At 48.8% G+C, this 17,861-nt stretch overlaps 2 protein-coding genes across 8 annotated transcripts in view; both read left to right on the top strand.

Annotated features, from left to right (window-relative positions):
* The first annotated feature begins 337 nt into the window (after positions 1-337).
* On the top strand, positions 338-9,322 carry NDRG2 (NDRG family member 2). Of its 7 annotated transcripts, XM_007990708.3 has the most exons (16): positions 1,067-1,100; positions 2,010-2,073; positions 2,784-2,863; positions 3,599-3,704; positions 3,905-4,025; positions 4,208-4,270; positions 5,242-5,302; positions 5,504-5,590; positions 6,115-6,171; positions 6,352-6,455; positions 6,934-6,978; positions 7,280-7,331; positions 7,589-7,636; positions 7,854-7,889; positions 8,055-8,106; positions 8,330-9,322. In XM_007990708.3, exons 3-16 carry the CDS (start codon positions 2,789-2,791, stop codon positions 8,494-8,496), a joined length of 1,074 nt encoding a protein of 357 aa, XP_007988899.1. In that variant the 5' UTR covers positions 1,067-1,100; positions 2,010-2,073; positions 2,784-2,788; the 3' UTR covers positions 8,497-9,322. The 7 variants fall into 7 exon arrangements, with proteins under 7 accessions (XP_007988895.1, XP_007988896.1, XP_007988899.1 ...); XM_007990704.3 differs by lacking the exons at positions 1,067-1,100; positions 2,010-2,073 and adding an exon at positions 338-452; XM_007990705.3 differs by lacking the exon at positions 2,010-2,073 and having other exon boundaries at positions 1,026-1,100.
* The window catches only part of LOC103231361 (ribonuclease pancreatic), a 183,302-nt gene continuing 166,166 nt past the window's right edge, over positions 726-17,861 (top strand). The window contains exon 1 of the mRNA XM_073012957.1: positions 726-736. The gene's annotated coding sequence lies outside the window, so the exon portion shown is untranslated. The remainder of the gene's footprint in view (positions 737-17,861) is intronic.

Below are 17,861 nucleotides of genomic sequence, written 5' to 3' on the forward strand. Positions count from 1 at the left end.
GAGTGGCAAACCCACTTGGGCACCGAGAGGGACGCGGCAGTCCCTGAGACCATCGCCTGGGCATTGCGATTCAGCGGGCCTGAGCTGGTCTCCTTTTCTGGGCCGGACTGGGAGGGGTTAGCGGCGAAGCCACAGGGTCTCTTGGGTCCCAGCCCGGGACACTGCGTCCTACCCAAGCCCCTACTCCACCCCCGCAGGGTTAACTCCGCCCCTGCGCCTGTTTACCCAGGAGTCAGAGCCTCTGGGGGTCCCCGGCCCCTCCCCCGTCGCCCCTTGAGGCATTGACCCCAGAGTCCCTGTTGGCCATCCTCTCCACCCCCCCGCGTCCGCCCGCGATCGCCCTCTATTTATAGCGGCCCCCCGCATTCCCCGCCCCCCCTCCCCGCCTTGTTGTCCAACTTCTCCCGGAGCAGCCGGAGAGCAGGCGTCGGGACGCAGCAAAGAGAGGAGAGGTACCAGGACTCTGGGCACTAGGGAGTCGGAACTCCTGTGCCCTCGACGTTCCCCCGTGCCCCCTTTCGGCGCCGGCACACCTGCCGTTGCCACCGGGCGAGACCCCCGCCTCTTCAGCGGCGGTCCCGCCCACCTCCTCCTTTCTTAATCTAGTTCTCTGTGTTCGGGCGGGGGGATTCGAACTCGTGGGGTGTCAGTATCCCGGGTTCGTCTCCCCACTACCGGTTCCCACCACTGAGTCTGGGGGCGAAGTTACGAGCCAGAGTGCGAATTGCAGATCCAGGTCATGGATGGGGGCGGTGCTGAGGGCAGCCGAGGGATCCCTCGCAGTGCTGAGGGATCCCCGCACTCCCCACACCGCCCCAGTGCGGGGGGTGGGGGGAATGTTATGGTGAGCTCGAGAGGAGCCTGGAAGCGTCCAGCCGCCCGCCCCCCGTCCCCCGGTCCCAGCACAACCCCTCCCTGAGCGGCAGTCTGGGCGGGGTGAAAGGTGGGGCGTGTTTACTGGGGGTCTGGGGCGGGTCTGCGGGGAGCCAAGCGCCCGTGGGCGGGCTGGGGCGGGCCGGGGGCGGGTCTGCGGGGAGCCCGAGCCGGGGCGGGCCCGAGTCAAAGGCAAGTGAAGGTGGAAGCGGCAGCGGCGGCAGCAGGTAGGGGGAGGGGCAGGCGAGGGGCCGCAGGGCCTGGAAGGCGCCAGAGGGGTAGGTGGGCGGTGTGATTGATCCCCGTCCCCTGGAGCTGGCGGCTCTGGGGAAAGGGCCGGCACTGAGGGGGCGCTCGGCTGCTGCGCACAAAGGGTGAGGCTCCGAGAGCGGCAGGGCGTGTTTGGGGTGCGCGCGAGGTTGTGTGCAAGGTCCGGGGCGCTTGGCACCAGCCACGCAAGGGTGTCCGTCTCCACGCGGACGGGCTGCGTAGGGACTCGTAGGGACGGGTTCTGGATGCTGGGCCCGGCCAGTCCCCTCTGTCCTACCCATCCCTTCCCGATGGCGCTTGCTTTCGCGGGCCGTCGGGGGAGACCGGGAGGAGATTGTGGGACCGCCCTCCTCTCCCTTTCTCCACTCGTGGGACCTACACGGAGACTGGGTAGAGGAGAGAAGCGACGGCACCAAGCTTTGTGTTTGTTTTTGTATTGTGGAGGGAAACAGCCATGCTCTGCTACCCTCCTCTTACTGGAGAGCTGTCAAAAATTTTGGGGATCCCCTAGCCCCCCGCGTTTAGTCCCCCTGCCGATAGAAAATTGAGGCCAAATGTAGTAACGAACTGGGGCAAGGTCACACTGGGAGTGGCAGAGCCGGGATTCGAATCCGGAGGTTTCCTCCACATCAGCACTTCCTTCTCTCCTCCGCGCAGCCTGAACTGATGCCCCTGTAGCCTGTATTGATTCCGGCTCGAGCCTAGAGAGGACGTGTTCTCTGGACTCAGGAGTAGCCACGGGGGAGGGTTAGTGACCCGCGGAGGTTGATGACCCTGGGAGTCTGGGTCTTGGCTGAGGCTTTCTGTAACTGAAAGACCCCGGGTCTGTCTCCCATGTCATTCACCTCGTTGCTGTGTTTTCTCAGACCCCAGAGTCAGGAGTGAGAACCCTGACCCCTAATCCCACTGCATCCAGCCAATAGGAGCCCAGTAAGTGACCCCACCTCGCAGGCTGCAGGCTCCTTCCTGTGCAGGTCTGTCCAGGTGCTCTGCTCCTCACCCACTAGTGTTGAACTTACGGAGTTTATTCAGAGTTGGGAGGAAGAGTCTTGGGAGGAAGGGAGGCATTGGGTTGGTTGGACAGATGTCCCTTTTTTGTTGTTTTCCCCACCTCACCCTTTGGTCATGTTACTTTGGTCATTTTTAGCCCCCTTTGAGCTGCCGACCTTGGGGCTTTACTTGAAGGTCATGGTCAATTGTGAGCTCTCAAAATCCTGTCTTTTGGTACCCTGTCCTTTAGAATATTCAGTCACTGAGCTACGAGTTTCGCTCCCTACCTGAGAGTGTGGAGTAGACCCTAAAGATAGCCTGGGAAATCTGAGCTACACTTCTGCCCCACCCTGGTATTTTGGTCCAGGGCAGAGGAGGGAGGGGGTCTGGAGGAGTGGGTGTTGAGGGTGGTGGTGGGGATGGTGAGTATCAAGAGAAGCGGTGTCCTGATTCCTCTTCCAAAGTTTCCACCAATCAGCCTGGAAATGGAGCTGGGGGCAGGAAAGGCCCTCTGCGTGTTCTGGAGTAGTCTTCAACCCCTGGCTCCCTCTGTTCCCTGCATCTTCCTGTGCTGAGAGAGGAAGCCTGGTGTTTGAGGAGATGTGGGGATGTGGAGACAACTTCCCAGTCTCGTTTCCTCATCCTACCAGGCATCATGGCGGAGCTGCAGGAGGTGCAGATCACAGAGGAGAAGCCACTGCTGCCAGGACAGACGCCTGAGGCGGCCAAGGTTATTAGAGACCGTTTGACTCCCATGCCCAAATTGGAGACCTCTAAGCATCCCCCTTGCCTTCTAACTTCCCAAGCCTGATCTTATTCTAACCCACACCACTACTTTCTCCACCTCCACCCTAGTCTCTCTCCCCATACACTACAATTGGGAGTCAGGCCGTTGTCTTGTCACTACACTAACCTTCATCCTTTCCATGTCTCTCTTTGTCAATCTCTTTCTGTCTTTGGTCTCTGTTGGTCTTTACTTGTCTCTCTTTGTCTGTCTGTCTCTCCATCTGGAACACCACATGGTCGTGTGTTTCTGTGTGTATCTGTGTCTGTCTCTCCAGGAGGCTGAGTTAGCTGCCCAAATCCTCCTGGACCAGGGACAGGTAACAGTGTGGGGGCAGTCCCAAGGTGGGAGGAGGGGCTGTCCTCTTCCTCAGTAGAAAGATGGCCTCTGCTTGGCCCTTCTTTCTTCGTTTTCTTTCCTTCTATTCTGTCCTTTCCCTTCCCTATCTCTCACCTCTCCTTCCTTCCCCCCACTCTTCTTTCTCTAATCTTCATTATTCTTTCTTATCCTCAAACTCATCTTCCAGTGTTGTGTTTTCCTCAGTTCTTGCTGATCCTGTTTTTAATTCTTTGTTCCCTTTTCCCCCTTGCCTGCCCACTCCCAGCTCCCTGACCTTGGTGTTGCTCCTTTTCTGGCCTCGTCTTCTCTGAGCCTAGCTCCTGGTGCCCTGTTTTCCTGCAGATTCACTCTGTGGAGACACCGTATGGCTCTGTCACTTTCACTGTCTATGGCACCCCCAAACCCAAACGCCCAGCGATCCTTACCTACCACGATGTGGGACTCAACTGTAAGGACCTTCATTCGTCTCCCACTCCTGTCTGGAAAGAGGCTGTGGAGGAAGGGTAGAAACCCAGAGGGAGGGGAGGGGTCAGTGTGGGAAGGAGAAGTTCTCTCCTAGTCTGTGGCATGAAAAGAAGGGTGAGTTCTGACTGGGGCACATGTTTCGCTGTCTGATTCTATTGTTGAGGTGATGTGGGTTCTCTTTAGATAAATCTTGCTTCCAGCCACTGTTTCAATTCGGGGACATGCAGGAAATCATTCAGAACTTCGTGCGGGTTCATGTGGATGCCCCTGGAATGGAAGAGGGAGCCCCTGTGTTCCCTTTGGGGTAAGAGTTAGGTCGTTACCGCTTCACCAGACTGTGAGGAACAGGACAGGTGTGGGAAAGGTTCGACTGGGAAGGAGGAAAGGGAGGGCAGTGGTGATTCTGGGAGAGTATGAGTAGGATATCCTGAAGTGGGGGGTGCGAGGGTAGGTTGGTATCTTCCTTAACGTGCTTCTCTTTTCCAGATATCAGTACCCATCTCTGGACCAGCTTGCAGACATGATCCCTTGCGTCCTGCAGTACCTAAAGTGAGAGTCCTGGGAACCCCTCCAAACCAGAGTTCTCTTTCCAGCACAAGGAGACCCTTAGAACTTCCAGGTTCACCATGGTTCCTGAGCCAGTTTCAGCTTCTGAACTCAATATATCTTCTTCCTTCATGCTCCCACCTTGATTATTGAGAAAAGGTGGTGGGTTTGGAAAATTGGCCAGAATCAGCAGAGTAGCCCTAATGGATGGAGGGAAGGAAAAGGGTCTATGCTTGGCCCTGCCTCAGGCTAAGGAGGGCCTTCTCTGATCAGAAAGTCAGGGAGGAATAAAAGGGGGTGACATAATCCCTGAGGAACCAGATAGACTTGTCTCTTTCTCTCCTGCTCCCCTCTCCTTCATGCCCACACCTGGTGGGTGGGGAGCTCTGTGGGTGAGAGAGAGTGGGGGAAGGAAGAGAACGCCAGACTATGTGTCTTTGGTATTCAGAGGGAGGTGCTGACCCCTGGGTGCTGTTCTTAGCTAAGCTTCTCCTAGACACCAGGGCTCAGCACCTCTGGTTCAGCACTTTGCTGCTCTTTTCCTCATTCTCCTCTTTGTTCACTAAAGTTGTGTCTGTTTTCACATTTGCTTTAAGTTCCATTCTTCCTGTTCCTCTAGAGGAACCAGGAACTAAAGCAGAACAAGTTGAACTGGCTCTTGAAAATTGAGAATGGACAAAGAGCTATCTATATAGGAAAACAGTGTGTTGGTTGGCTGGTGGATGGGTGTTTGTTTTTAAGACACTAGTTCTCCAGGAGAAAACTGGGATAGACTTCAGGCATCTACCCTGACTACCCGTGCCAACCTTTGGCTCCTTGGGCCCTTCTTTTTCGCATCCTCCAAAGAAAGGTCCGTGTCTGCCCTTCTTTGTGCTCATGGACTCAGGAGGGAGGGTGAAGAGTTTGAAGAGATGGGCTGTGGCAGGTTTTGGACAGCAGAGTCCGTGAGGCATATATTTCTTTCCCTTTCACAGTTTTTCTACAGTAATTGGAGTTGGTGTTGGAGCTGGAGCCTACATCCTGTCCAGATATGCTGTAAGAAATAAAAAGCCCAGATAAGGGAAAGGAGGGTCCAGACTGATTAGGAGAATACTGTTTATTAGTGCTGTTTGGGGGAGGAAGTGGGCACTAGGCGGGGAGTCAGGCTCCATGGGAGTCCAAAAGTGGGTAGGGCTTAGCGGGGAGGGGATAAGGCCATGCCCTGTTTCTCATTTCCTTCCTTCTTCTCTCCCTCAGCTTAACCACCCGGACACAGTTGAAGGTCTTGTTCTCATCAACATTGATCCCAATGCCAAGGGTTGGATGGATTGGGCAGCCCACAAGGTTTGGAGGGGCCTGTGTGCTGAGACCTAGGGTGGGAGATCCCCTTGTATGGATCCAGTGAGGCTCTGGTAGAGTCTAATGCTTGAAGTCTGGATGGACTCCGAACTTCAAGGAGGGAGTAAAGGGGCAGGAAAGTGAAGCTGTCACTTTGCCTAAGTCTCTTATAATATCCTGAACTTTCTTTTTTTCTTTTCTTTTTTTTTTTTTGAGATGGTGTCTCACTCTGTTTCCAAGGCTAGAGTGCAGTGGCTTGATCTTGGCTCACTGCAACCTCCGCCTCCCGGGTTCAAGCAATTCTCCTGCCTCAGCCTCCCAAGTAGCTGGGATTACAGGCGCCTACCACCAAGCCCAGCTAATATTTGTATTTTTAGTAGAGACGGGGTTTCACTATCTTGGCCAGGCTGGTCTTGAACTCCTGACCTCGTGATGCACCCACCTCGGCCTTCCAAAGTGCTGGGATTACAGGCGTGAGCCACTGTGCCCGGCCAATATCCTGAACTTTCTCACCTGTCCTCTCCTCATAGCTAACGGGCCTCACCTCTTCCATTCCGGAGATGATCCTTGGACATCTTTTCAGCCAGGTAAGTGGTTGTAGAAGATGATGTGGAAGAGTCGAGGGGTGCAGCAGGGAACTTGAATGCTTGGGCTAACTTCCTTAGCTGGGACAGAATTTGGGGAAGGAAGAAGGCTTACCTCTTTTCCTCCAGTAATTGTTGGTTTCTCTTTCCATCCCTAATGTTTTTCCTTGTTATCTCCTTCAGGAAGAGCTCTCTGGAAATTCTGAGTTGATACAAAAGTACAGAAATATCATTACACATGCACCCAACCTGGATAACATTGAATTGTACTGGAACAGCTACAACAAGTGGGTGGGCTGCGTGTGTATGCCTGTGAGAGAAATGCAGAAGCAGTAATTGGGGGTCATGGGGAGGCACACAGGAGGGGAGGGAGGTCTGGGTAGTGTGCAATGTGCAAGGAATGCAGCATTTAGTGTGCAATGGGGGCAGCTTCAGGACAGAGCCAGTGGGAAGGATTGCAAGGGGTTGTCCCCCTTCTCTTGTTTACCTCCTTTGGATTATTGGACTTCCAGAAGTAAGATAACCTTGTATCCTGTGCCCTTCCTCCCCTTTTGCTGCCCTCTGACCAGGGATCTAGGGCACAAGTGATTATAGGAGCTGTCCTTGGGGCCTGCCTGCCACCTTCTCCTTTGGTTTCCACTTTTAATAACCAATATTTGACTGTGATTTTTGGGACAGTGATAGTTCCATCATGGGGGAGATAGCTTATATCTGGTTAGATAGCACTGCCAACCTAAAATTCCTACTCTTTTAACCCCTTTCCAGCCGCCGAGACCTGAACTTTGAGCGTGGAGGTGATATCACCCTCAAGTAAGACTTTAAGAGAGAATGCATTGCCTGTCTCCCTGGATCTTCCCTAGGAGCTTGTATCCCTTAGAAGAAGGAGAATCTTTTGCCAGGGAACTTCCTTGTCATGTCCCACCCCATCCTATTTGGTAAATCACTTCCCTCTAGGTCTTCCCCCTTTGAATCCTCTTGGTGGCATCAGTAGGGAAACACAGAAGGCTCTTTTCTCTTTGGAGCCAGACATTTTTCCAGCTGCACTTCTAGGCAGAGGCCAGTGAGGGAGTGTCAGGGGCTCACTGCCTTCTCCCCAACACTGTGTCTTTAGGTGTCCTGTGATGCTGGTGGTAGGAGACCAAGCACCTCATGAAGATGCAGTGGTTAGTAGGGGATTTTGGATGAGTGAGGGAGGAGCGTTGGGGTCCTAGAGTGGTGGTCAGAAGAGTATCTTGCCAAGGGGATGCCCTGTTTGGCACAGGGAGATCAACTTTGGGGCACTAGGAATTTGATCCCTGGTAAGGAGTAACTGGGTAGGGAGCTGATAGAAAAGGGAATGGGGTCTGGGTTCCTGGGTCCTTTATAGGGGGAGGGGCCACAGTGGGCGTGACTCATTCATTCAGTCTCCTGCTTACTCCAGGTGGAATGTAACTCAAAACTGGACCCCACCCAGACCTCGTTCCTCAAGGTCAGTAACCTGCTCCTGGGCCCCTGTCCAGAGTCATATATCCTCTCTAAATTCAGCTGCTAAGCCTCCAGGGCCCTGCATGGGAACAAATGGGGTGAACGAAGAACAAAACAAAGGGGCTGGAGTGAAGAAGCTAGGGAAGAGAGACCCTTTCCACCTCTCCGCATGGCTCATTTATGTATGTTTCACTTTTTCTGGGTGGCGCTCTCCTGAACAGATGGCTGACTCTGGAGGTCAGCCCCAGCTGACTCAGGTGAGTAGCCCTGCCGTCCATGGAATGGGGAAGTGACATAGGATACTGGTGGCATTGGGCTCTGCCTTTGCCACACATCCCATCCCCACAATGCCACAGCCTCAGGCTCCAGCTCTGCCTCTAACCTCATCTCACTGTCTCCCTCGCCTCTTCTTACTTCCGCAGCCAGGCAAGCTGACTGAGGCCTTCAAGTACTTCCTGCAAGGCATGGGCTACAGTGAGTATGGGGACAAGAGATTGCTGCACTGTAGGAGAGATGGGCACTGACGGGGTGGAACTGTTTTAGGTTAATGCCTGGACTTACCACTATCTGCCCAGTCGAGCTCATTGATCCCCTGGCTTAGTTATAACTAGTCATAATCCAAAGACCACACCCTGAGTCGCCAGCCCCATTTCCCCACTTTCTCTCTGACTGCTTGTGCATCCTTCTGTCTCCACAGTGGCCTCATCCTGCATGACTCGCCTGTCCCGGTCTCGTACAGCCTCTCTAACCAGTGCAGCATCCATTGATGGCAACCGGTCCCGCTCTCGCACCCTGTCTCAGAGCAGCGAGTCTGGAACTCTTTCTTCGGGGCCCCCGGGGCACACCATGGAGGTCTCCTGTTGAATGACCCTTGTTGCCCTAGTGTGGGACCCAGCCCTCACCTCCCCCAGAACTAACCTGGGAGGTGCTGAAGGGGCATTGGGCCAGAGTAAGCAAGGGAAAAAGGGCAGATCATGTGGGGAGATGACCTTGATCTTTGATTGCTACCCTAACCTTGACCTCTAACCTGTGATTCCCCCCAGCTCCTGAAAGAGATGTCCTAATATCTCTTAGGGACCCAGACCCCTAAATTCTCCTCCTCCCCCATTTTGGTGTTAAGGTGGAGAGGGCATGTATCCTCTGTCCTGATCTAGGTGTCTGTAGCTGAGGGGTAAGAGGTTGTTGTAGTTGTCGTGGTGCCTCCATCAGACTCTCCCTACTTATCCCATATTTGCAAGGGGAGGGATTTGGGGCTGGGACTCCATTTACCAAAGCTGATATGGCTTCTCATTAACCCTTTAGGACTCTGAAGGGTATGGACCTACATGAATGTGTGTCAGGGGGAGACTTGCTGGTGGGTTAGTGGTCCTCAGGATGTGATAGAAACATCCAGGTGTAAAAAGGAAGTTGGAATGGGAATTGGTGGGCAATGAACAAGTGTCGGGGAAGGACTGGTGCTGGGGAAACAGGAAGGGGCCTGGGGCCATTTGGCTGCACTAACTTTGGTAGCTCTCAGTGTGCATCTAGAGTGGGACTGGGGAGGGAGCTAAGCTTGGGCTGGGCTACTTGGGGCTTGGCATAGAGGTGGAAAGGGCTATCCTGGGGCTCTGACCACACTGTATTATGTGTGGAGGGTGCCCTCCTGTCTCCCACAACTTCTGCTATAACAATAAACTGTAGATGAATTTGAGTACCATTATTGTTATTTGTCTAGGTATGCCTGCATCATGCTCTTCTTCCTATCTTCTCCCTGTCCAAGTCTCTTATTCTCTTCTCAAAGTGATATAAACCCTGGGAGAGGGCCTTTGTGGCATAGGCACTTCACAACATATGACCATGTAGAAACTGGCCCTTTTCCAATACAATGGTGTTGCCTTGATATTGATAGTATTTTTAAGCTTGGGAGAGAGGAACCATTTAGATCTTAGGAGACTTCCTTATCAACTATGGGTAACTGAGAAAGGCCACAGGATTTCAGAGATGCCACCAACACCACCACCTTCAAGAAAGAATTGAAGAGGCTGGGCACGGTGGCTTGCATCTGTGACCCCAACACACTTGGGAGGCTGAGGTGGGCAGACCACTTGAGCTCAGGAGTTTGTGACTAGCCTGGGCAACATGGTGAAACCCACCTCTACAAAAAATACAAAAATTAGTTGGGCTTGATGGTGTACACCTATAGTCCCAGCTACTCGGGAGGCTGAGGTGGGAGAATCACTTGATCCTAGGAGGTGGAGGTTGCAGTGAGCCACAGTCACACCACTGCACTCCAGCCTGGGCGACAGAGTGAGACTCCATCTCAAAAAAAAAAAAAAAAATTGAAGGCTGATGACAGAAGTGCCCAAGGATATCTTGAGACCCACCTTCCTGTAGGATCCTCCCTGGGGGGTCACCTAAGATTCAATTTTGGATGTTTTAGTGCAATCAGTAGACCAGGTAAATGAACTTACTCTAAGGGTTGGGCTGCTCGTAGTTCATTTTCATCTGAAGACTCTTTCAGGAGGGATGCAGCAAAAAGGAAGATTTCTCTTGGGAATTCCTCTTCCCTCATGGAATCCAACAGATCTGGGAGCTAACTAAGTCTGTTTGTGGTTTATTTATAAAGAAGCTTTTTAACAACTATGAATAATCAAGAGGAATTCTTATTTTGCAGCTGTTGCAGGCTGATTCTTAGGGTCTTGAGGCACAAGAAGTGAAAATGAGGAGGGACCTTGTAGCATTATTGGCAACACTACTGTGATGGAATATTACAAGGTCTTTTGCTACATTGCTTTATAGAAACTCCACAGGCAATTATACCCTTTCCTCAATGGAACTGAGTTGAGGACTAATGCACTTGATGTCTGGTGCTGACACACTGATTGACATGGAAATAGGACATGGAATATGCCCTTGATTCTTGAGCATTTCGTCACTCTCCTTCATAGAACTGGGTCTATTTTAAATGTGGTAGGCCAGGGTCAGAAGGGGAAGCGGAGGTATTGGGTAACAAACAGGGTTGTGGAGCGCGTTATTGGATGGTGAGGGTGTTGGGTGACCCCACGCAGGGCAGGCAGCAGAGTACTGAAGTACCACGCTGCAGAAAAGAAGCGGCATAATTGGAATCATTGGGGACCAAGTGGCTTCTCAGAAAAACACAAGGAAAAGGCAAAAAACTATAACCAGCATCAATCTTTGCTGCTCTTGTGTATTATGGACAGGAAGGCAAGTCTTTTCTGCATATCTGCCTACATAGATAACACTGTCAGCAGGGCAATCTCTAGAAATGGGAGCACATTACATGTATGTGTACATAGGTGAGTGTGTGCATACACATCTATCATGTAGGTGGGTGTGTCAAATGGGTGATGACTGTGTATCTTTCCCATAGATGTCTCTGCATAAGAAATCTGAGTTTCGTAGAGAAAAAGATGCCCTCTTCTGGGAGCTAGTCTTGGGGTGGGGGTTTTGTCCTTGACTGACCTCCCTACTCTGTTGGAGAGTGACGAAAAGCTCAAGAATCAAGAGCATATTCCATGTCCCATTTCCGTGTCGAGCAGCTAAACATTCTAGTTTAGCCCATGAGGACACAGTGCCCCCTTGTGGTTAACATGGTTCTTAATAACTTTCCCCAGTTCCCAGGTCCCTTGGTGTTTCCTCCATCTTACAGCTCCATTGTACTTTGTGGTTCTGTGTAGTAGCTCTATAGAAAGGAGGTCCTAATATCACGGTTGGCCATTGATCTTGACCATTTTCAAGATTTTTAAGATCAGAGCTGGGAGGCTCAGAGGAGAGGAGAGGTGATTTTACAGAAGTAGAACCACAGTCTCCCTACTTTTTGTCTCTGCTTCGGGTTTAGGACTCCTGTTTCTCTCTTCCCCTTATTGTCAAGGAATGTGAGTATTTCCCAGACTTTAGGGACAAAAGTCCAAGACAGCTAAGAGAACATTCAGTGGGAAAGAGAGTGAAACAAGAACAGAGTGAAAAGAGCCTTATGGTTTCAGCTTGAAAATTCAGGATCTCATGAAGAGCTTTTAAAGGGTGAGTCTCTAAAGGTACACACAAAACAATGAACCTGCAGTAGGAGGGATGGATGTTAGACATTAGAGAGTATATGAATGGTACGGGAAAATACTGGAATGGGAGACACCACCTTCCTCTCTCTCTCTTCTTTTCCTTCCCTTCCTTCCTTCCTTCCTTCCTTTCTTTCTCCCTTTCTTTCTTTCTTTCTTCTTTCTTTCTCTCTCTCGCTTTCTTCTTTCTTTCTTTTCTTTTTCTTCTTTCTTCTCTTTCTTTCTTTCTTTTTTTTCAAATAGGGTCTCATTCTGTCACCCAGTCTGGAGTGCAGTGGTGCGATCTCTGCTCAGTGCAACCTCTGCCTCCTGGGCTCAAGTGATTCTTCAATCTCAGCCTCCTGAGTAGCTGGGACCACAGGTGTGTGCCACAATGCCCAGCTAGCTTTTTGTATTGTGTGTGTGTGTGTGTGTATGTATGTGTATATATATACACATTTCTTTTTTTTTCCGTAGAGACAGGTTTTTGCCATGTTGCCCAAGCTAGTCTCAAACTCCTGAGTTCAAGTGATCTGCCCGCCTCAGCCTCTCAAAGTGCTAGGATTACAGGCGTGAGCCACTGTGCCTGGCTGGGAGACACCACCTTTCTAGAGCAATTTGAGGACTAACTAGAAAGTGAGAGTCAGTTCTGACTAGAGGCCAGGGTATGGTGAGAGCAAATAGTGCCCAGAGCAATGTCATTTGTTTGTATCTTCTCTCCTCACTAACATCAGAATTTCCCACGAATTGGATAAATACACAGTGAAATTAGAATGTCTTGTGTATTTGACATTCAACAACTCTGAAGACAGTAACAAAGAACACAATTTAAAAATTTTAAAAATCAACAACTAGCATTTTGTAAGCATTCCCACGCTGGGAATGCCTCTCTGCACTATCCCTCTCTGCACCTCTTTTGCTTCCCCCTTGCTAGTGGCAGTGGGCTCCCTGCTCAGGTCAGTGGGGGGAACGTGAGGGTGTCTGGCTGGTTGCCACACACACATACAAACCCACTGAAACTCTGGCAGCTGTTCCTTGTACCTGATCAGACCACAGGCAGGAGCAAGGGACTGTTTCCTGTGGTGAGGGTGGCAAGACACTCTAAAATTGTCCTTCAGGGCGAGGTGAAGTGGTACAAACTCTCATAAGAGTTTGTCTGGAGCTCTTTGGTTTTTGTTCCTAGATGGTTCTTGTCCTCGTGTGTTGATCTCTGACTGACCTCCCACCCTACTACTGAAACTCTAGTTTGTCTCTGATGCTATTCCCCAGCTCTCTTTCTTTACACATTGTCATCCTACAGCTGCAATATTCAAATCAAACCCTCAGCTTGAAAGCAAAGGGAAGATGAGTTCCAAAGGGTTACTTTAGAGAAAAATGTACTGGTGGCAGAAATGGAAAGCTGGCTGTAGGAGGGCAGTTGGAGGTATCATTGTTCTATTTTCTTCCTCTTTAAGTACATACAAAGTACGTATGTGAAGTGGAGAATGAGGGGTAGGGACGGAGGACAGGGATTGGGGAGACTTGAGAACTGCTCTACATAAATCCTTTCCTGACTATTCCAACTAGTTTTCCCTCATCCTCCCTTTTCCCATCCTGCATGTCCTTCCTCTGATTTTTTTTTTTTTTTTTTTTTTTTTTTGAGACAGAGCCTCACTCTGTTGCCCAGACTGGAGTGCAGTGGTGCAATCTCAGCTCACTGCAACCTCTGTCTCCCAGGTTCAAACAATCCTCTCACCTCAGCCTCCCAAGTAGCTGGGACTACAGGTGTGCATCACCACACCCAGTTAGTTTTTTGTATTTTGTGTGTGTGTGTATATATATATACATGTACATATATATGTGTGTGTGTGTATATATCTTCTTTTGTAGAGATGGGGTTTTGCCATATTGCCTGGGCTGGTGTTGAACTCCTGAGCTCAAGTGACATGCCCGCCTTGGCCTCCCAAAGTTCTGGGATTATAGGCATGTGCCACTGTGCCTGGCCTTTCCCTCTTTTTTATTTTTTCACCTCTCATCATTCTAGTTATCATTTGTTATAATCTATCTCTTAGGACTGAGTGAATCAAGGCTTACTCCTGAATCAGGTTAGTAGTCACCATGCCCCAGGCATCTCGGCTCTCCTTCCTGTCCTAGGGTCCTTATGCCTGTTCTTATTCCAGCCTTTCTTGTTTTAATCTCATTCAGAAATCACATTCATCTTCTGCTTCTGTATAACCCTTTCTGGCTCCTTGCTGGGAATTCATATCTTCTGAAAACAATCAAAAGATTATTTCAGTTTCCTAGTACTGATGTTTGCCCTGATATTCTCTACATGGAGCCATTCTCTAGCTTTATTCTAGCTCTTGAAACAATATGGTTCAAACTAATGATGGTTCTGTTCCTGGTTGGTAAGAATTTGGGGAAGAGGAAAGGAAATAGCCATGGAAAGGAAAGAAAGCAATGATGGCTGAGGACAGAGGAGGCTAAAAGGGCTTCTGGGATAGAAGGAGGCAGAAAGTTCATGACTTATCCACCTATGCTTGACATATCCCAAACTCTACCTCATTTACCTCAAATGCTGATAGCATCAGCGACCCAAAACATGGCAAAGAGCTCCAACAGTCTAATGTACTTCTCCTTGAGTCTCCTTTCTGTAGCCACACAAATCCTCTGTACTGGAAATAGTTCTCTAGCTTTCACATGAATCTATACCTTTCAATCCATCTCTCCCAAAGCCCTAGCAAGATCACTCGAGTTGAAAGTAGCAGAGAATGGATGGTATGTGGAACATCTTCTGCTTGCCCCTTTAGGTCTGGGTACTATGCTCTGTGCCCCATGAGGCTTACCTGGCTGCAATGCACCCACAGATATTTTGTCCTGTGGCTTCTGTTTGGATTTGGCAGGAGATCAAAGAGTAGCAGAGTAAATTTTTTCGCCTGGTTCCTCCTTGTTGGGTCCCTGCAGGTTGGCTGCATCCCTCTAGCAAAGGCCACAGCTCTTGTTGGATGGCCCTCTCTAGTTTCTGACGACTGCTCCCTTCTCTTCAGCCTGGGTAATAGCATTGTTTTTATTCAGTCCCAGGGTGCTGCCCCATGATTTGTTGCTGTGTTCAAATCCACACCTTCCTAAATACTCCCTTTATTAATATCACCTCAATCATCTAATGTACTATCTGCTTTCTTCTGGGATCCTAACATATAGGTTGGGGAGATGGGAGGATGTGGTAAGGAAAAGGTAACGAGAGAGAAGAGAATCTATACACTGAAGTTTTCTTAGAATCACAGGAACATGGGCTTGAAACCCAGCTAGCTATGTGATCAAATTATTTAACTTTTCTGAATGCCAGTTTCCCTGGACTTACTATGGAGATAATGTCTACCTGTTGAGGTTATGAAATATTGAGTTAATCAGGTACCTTCGGGCATTTGTTCATCCATTTACATTCCAAGCCCCCAGGCATTGTGGATTGCCTAAGGAAATTATTGCTTTCTAAGAGTTTCAAGTAGTCTTTGACTAGAACTAGAGGCAACAAATGGGAGTGTGTAGCTGTGTGGTATTTAGCATTCTATACACAGGGGGTCATCCCCTCCTTTCGTTATTTTATTTTCATTCTATTTTTTGAGACAGAGTCTCACTCTGTCTGTTGCCAAGTATGGAGTGCAGTGGTGTGATCTTGGTTCACTGTGACCTCCACCTCCCGGGTTCAAGCGATTCTCCTGCCTCAGCCTCCTGAGTAGCTGGCACTACAGACACATGCCACCATGCCTGGCTACTTTCTGTGTTTTTAGTAGAGACAGGGTTTCACCATGTTGGTCAGGCTGGGGCTGAACTCCTGACCTCAAGTGATCCGCCTGCCTCAGCCTCCCAAAGTGCTGGGATTGCCAGCGTGAGCCACCATGCCCAGCCTCCTCCTTTCTTTAAATAAGCACCTGGTTTGGTGTCATTCTCAATGACAATATAGGTGAAAGCAATACTATAGTGTTCCTGGACCAAACTGAGGGTCGGCCTGCTATTTCTTGTGGTCCAATAACGAGATGCAGATGAACTAGGGAGAAAGAGTTTTATCTCTGCAACCGATTGCGGGGAGACGGCCTGGAAATGATCACCAGATCAACTCAAAATTACAAAGTTTTCCAGAGCTTATATAACTTCTAAGCTATATGTCTACGTGTAAGTGTGCATTCTTCTAAAGACATAAGTGATTAACTTCTTTTAATCTATGACTAAGGTCTGAGTCCGGAAGACCTACTTCTGGAGCCTCAGTAAGTTTACTTAATCTAAGTGGGTCTAGATGCTGCTGGGTTGATTCCCCTTATCTTGTCTCCTGCTAAATCACAGACGTTTAGGGAGTTCCTTCAGACCTCCAATAAACTTGTTTGTGGAGGCCTGGGGAGTTTCTTCAGACGTCCAATAAAACCTGTTTAATCCTAAGTGGGTCCTGTTAAGAATTCCTTCATTATTTTGTCATGCTTTAAGGCCCAAGAAAGGTCTAAGCAAAACTCTTGATGGGTTTTTGTTACATTACAGCCTTTGTTTAAGGGCACTGGCTTTTAATATTTAACTTAACTACCCAGTCAGTACTGAAAGAGTTGCAATGGAGGCCTGCGTTAGTGAAGCCTGGCCTGCCACAATCCCCACTGTCAATTTGTGTATGATTTCTGTCATGCTTGTATATTTATTTATCATGAGAATCGTGGGGAGATGGGGCATTGTAATCTTTCTGGCTACTTCCTGCTGAGAGAGCGTCATTGTTATGAGGCACCGAATGCAGCACTGGAGTGGAAGAGGTCGATTTGTTCCCAGTAGCACTCTCCGTTTTGGGGAATTAGAGGCAGTGCCCGATGAAACATAATCGTATGCAACAGCAACACATATAAAGAGGTTGCTGCTGTTTTCTTCTGAAATGTAAGTTGTCTAGTCTTCAGTTTATAGGGCTTTAAGAAAGCACAGTTTAGGTTTCAATGATTTTCAGTTAGGAAAAATGGGGAAAAAGGAGAAGCAAAAGGAAAAAAATTGAAAACATTATTTGGAGACTTGTAGTCAGAAAAATTAGAATTGAATCCACACTGTAGAAAATAATAAAAACTGAAAAACGTAAGGCAAGACTAGAAATTAACAACAGGTGTACTATAGTTTTGAAACAATTTTTCTTTCTCCAGTTTCCCATTTTTATTAAAAGACAAATCATGGTAGAACTGGTTTGCTTTATTATACCTGGCCAGATTATTTGCATAAAGTGAAGCAAGAATAATTATTTTTTACATAGGCCTTTTAAATTGGCTTCCATGGAACTTTGTTCCATAGAAGGAATCTGAGATAAGACCTCTTTAAAGCCAAGCCCAAACATGAATTTGTACCATCAAATACCTATGAGTTGGGTGAATTCCTCTCCTCTGGAGGTTCCAAGATACCTTGGGGTTCCCGGCCTGTCAGAAAGTGACATTTTTTACTTACTACAGGTCAGAAACCCTGTACAGGGACTGTGTACACAAAATATGAGGCCAGTTTCCCAAGGGCTTTATTGGGTTCATAAGTCAAGTTTGATTCCTTAAAGGAAAGCACATCATTCCAGTCAAAGCCATGGTAAAAATAACCAGTTTTTCCAATTGTGTCCTCTTACAAAAGAAAACAGATTCTTACTGCACTTATGCAAATAACTGTGTTGCCATAACTTAAGAATACTCACAGATAGTTTCCAAATTCTGGAGAAAATCAGGTAGAGAGAAACAAGTATGCTCTAAATTTTGTTCATGGGAGTATTAAATTGTTAAAAGCTGTCAGTAGCTCAAAAGAGAAGTTTCTTTGACTTTGAAAAGCAAAATAAGGATTAGCAATATTATAAACAAAATGTCAACAAGATCATTCCGGTCTCCTGTTAGTTCAGTTCACGCAGTTAATTCCTGTCCTGCTTGATATTAATGAACATTTTAGCTCTTCAAAAGCCCTGAACGTTTTCCCTCTATTCTGATGTCACAATCTCAAAAGCTATCAGAAATCGGCAATCAAGAGCACCTAGTAGAGCCTTTTTTTTTTTTTTTTTTTTTTTTTTTGAGATGGAGTCTTACTCTGTCATCCAGGCTGGAGTGCAGTGGTGCGATCTCAGCTCCCTGCAACCTCTGCCTCCCGGATTTGAGCTTTTCTCCTGCCTCAGCCTCCTGAGTAGCTGGGACTACAGGCATGCACCACCATGCCTGGCTAATTTTTGCATTTTTAGTAGAG

This window comes from Chlorocebus sabaeus, chromosome 29 (assembly GCF_047675955.1).
Source record: "Chlorocebus sabaeus isolate Y175 chromosome 29, mChlSab1.0.hap1, whole genome shotgun sequence".
NCBI lineage: Eukaryota > Metazoa > Chordata > Mammalia > Primates > Cercopithecidae > Chlorocebus > Chlorocebus sabaeus.

Excerpts from the sequence above, each read along its gene's own strand:
- NDRG2 (XM_007990704.3), top strand. The coding sequence starts at position 2,789 with ATGGCGGAGCTGCAGGAGGTGCAGATCACAGAGGAGAAGCCACTGCTG. Across the intron at positions 7,332-7,588 it reads CACCTCATGAAGATGCAGTG|GTGGAATGTAACTCAAAACT; the intron begins GTTAGTAGGGGA and ends TGCTTACTCCAG. Across the intron at positions 8,107-8,329 it reads CCTGCAAGGCATGGGCTACA|TGGCCTCATCCTGCATGACT; the intron begins GTGAGTATGGGG and ends CTGTCTCCACAG.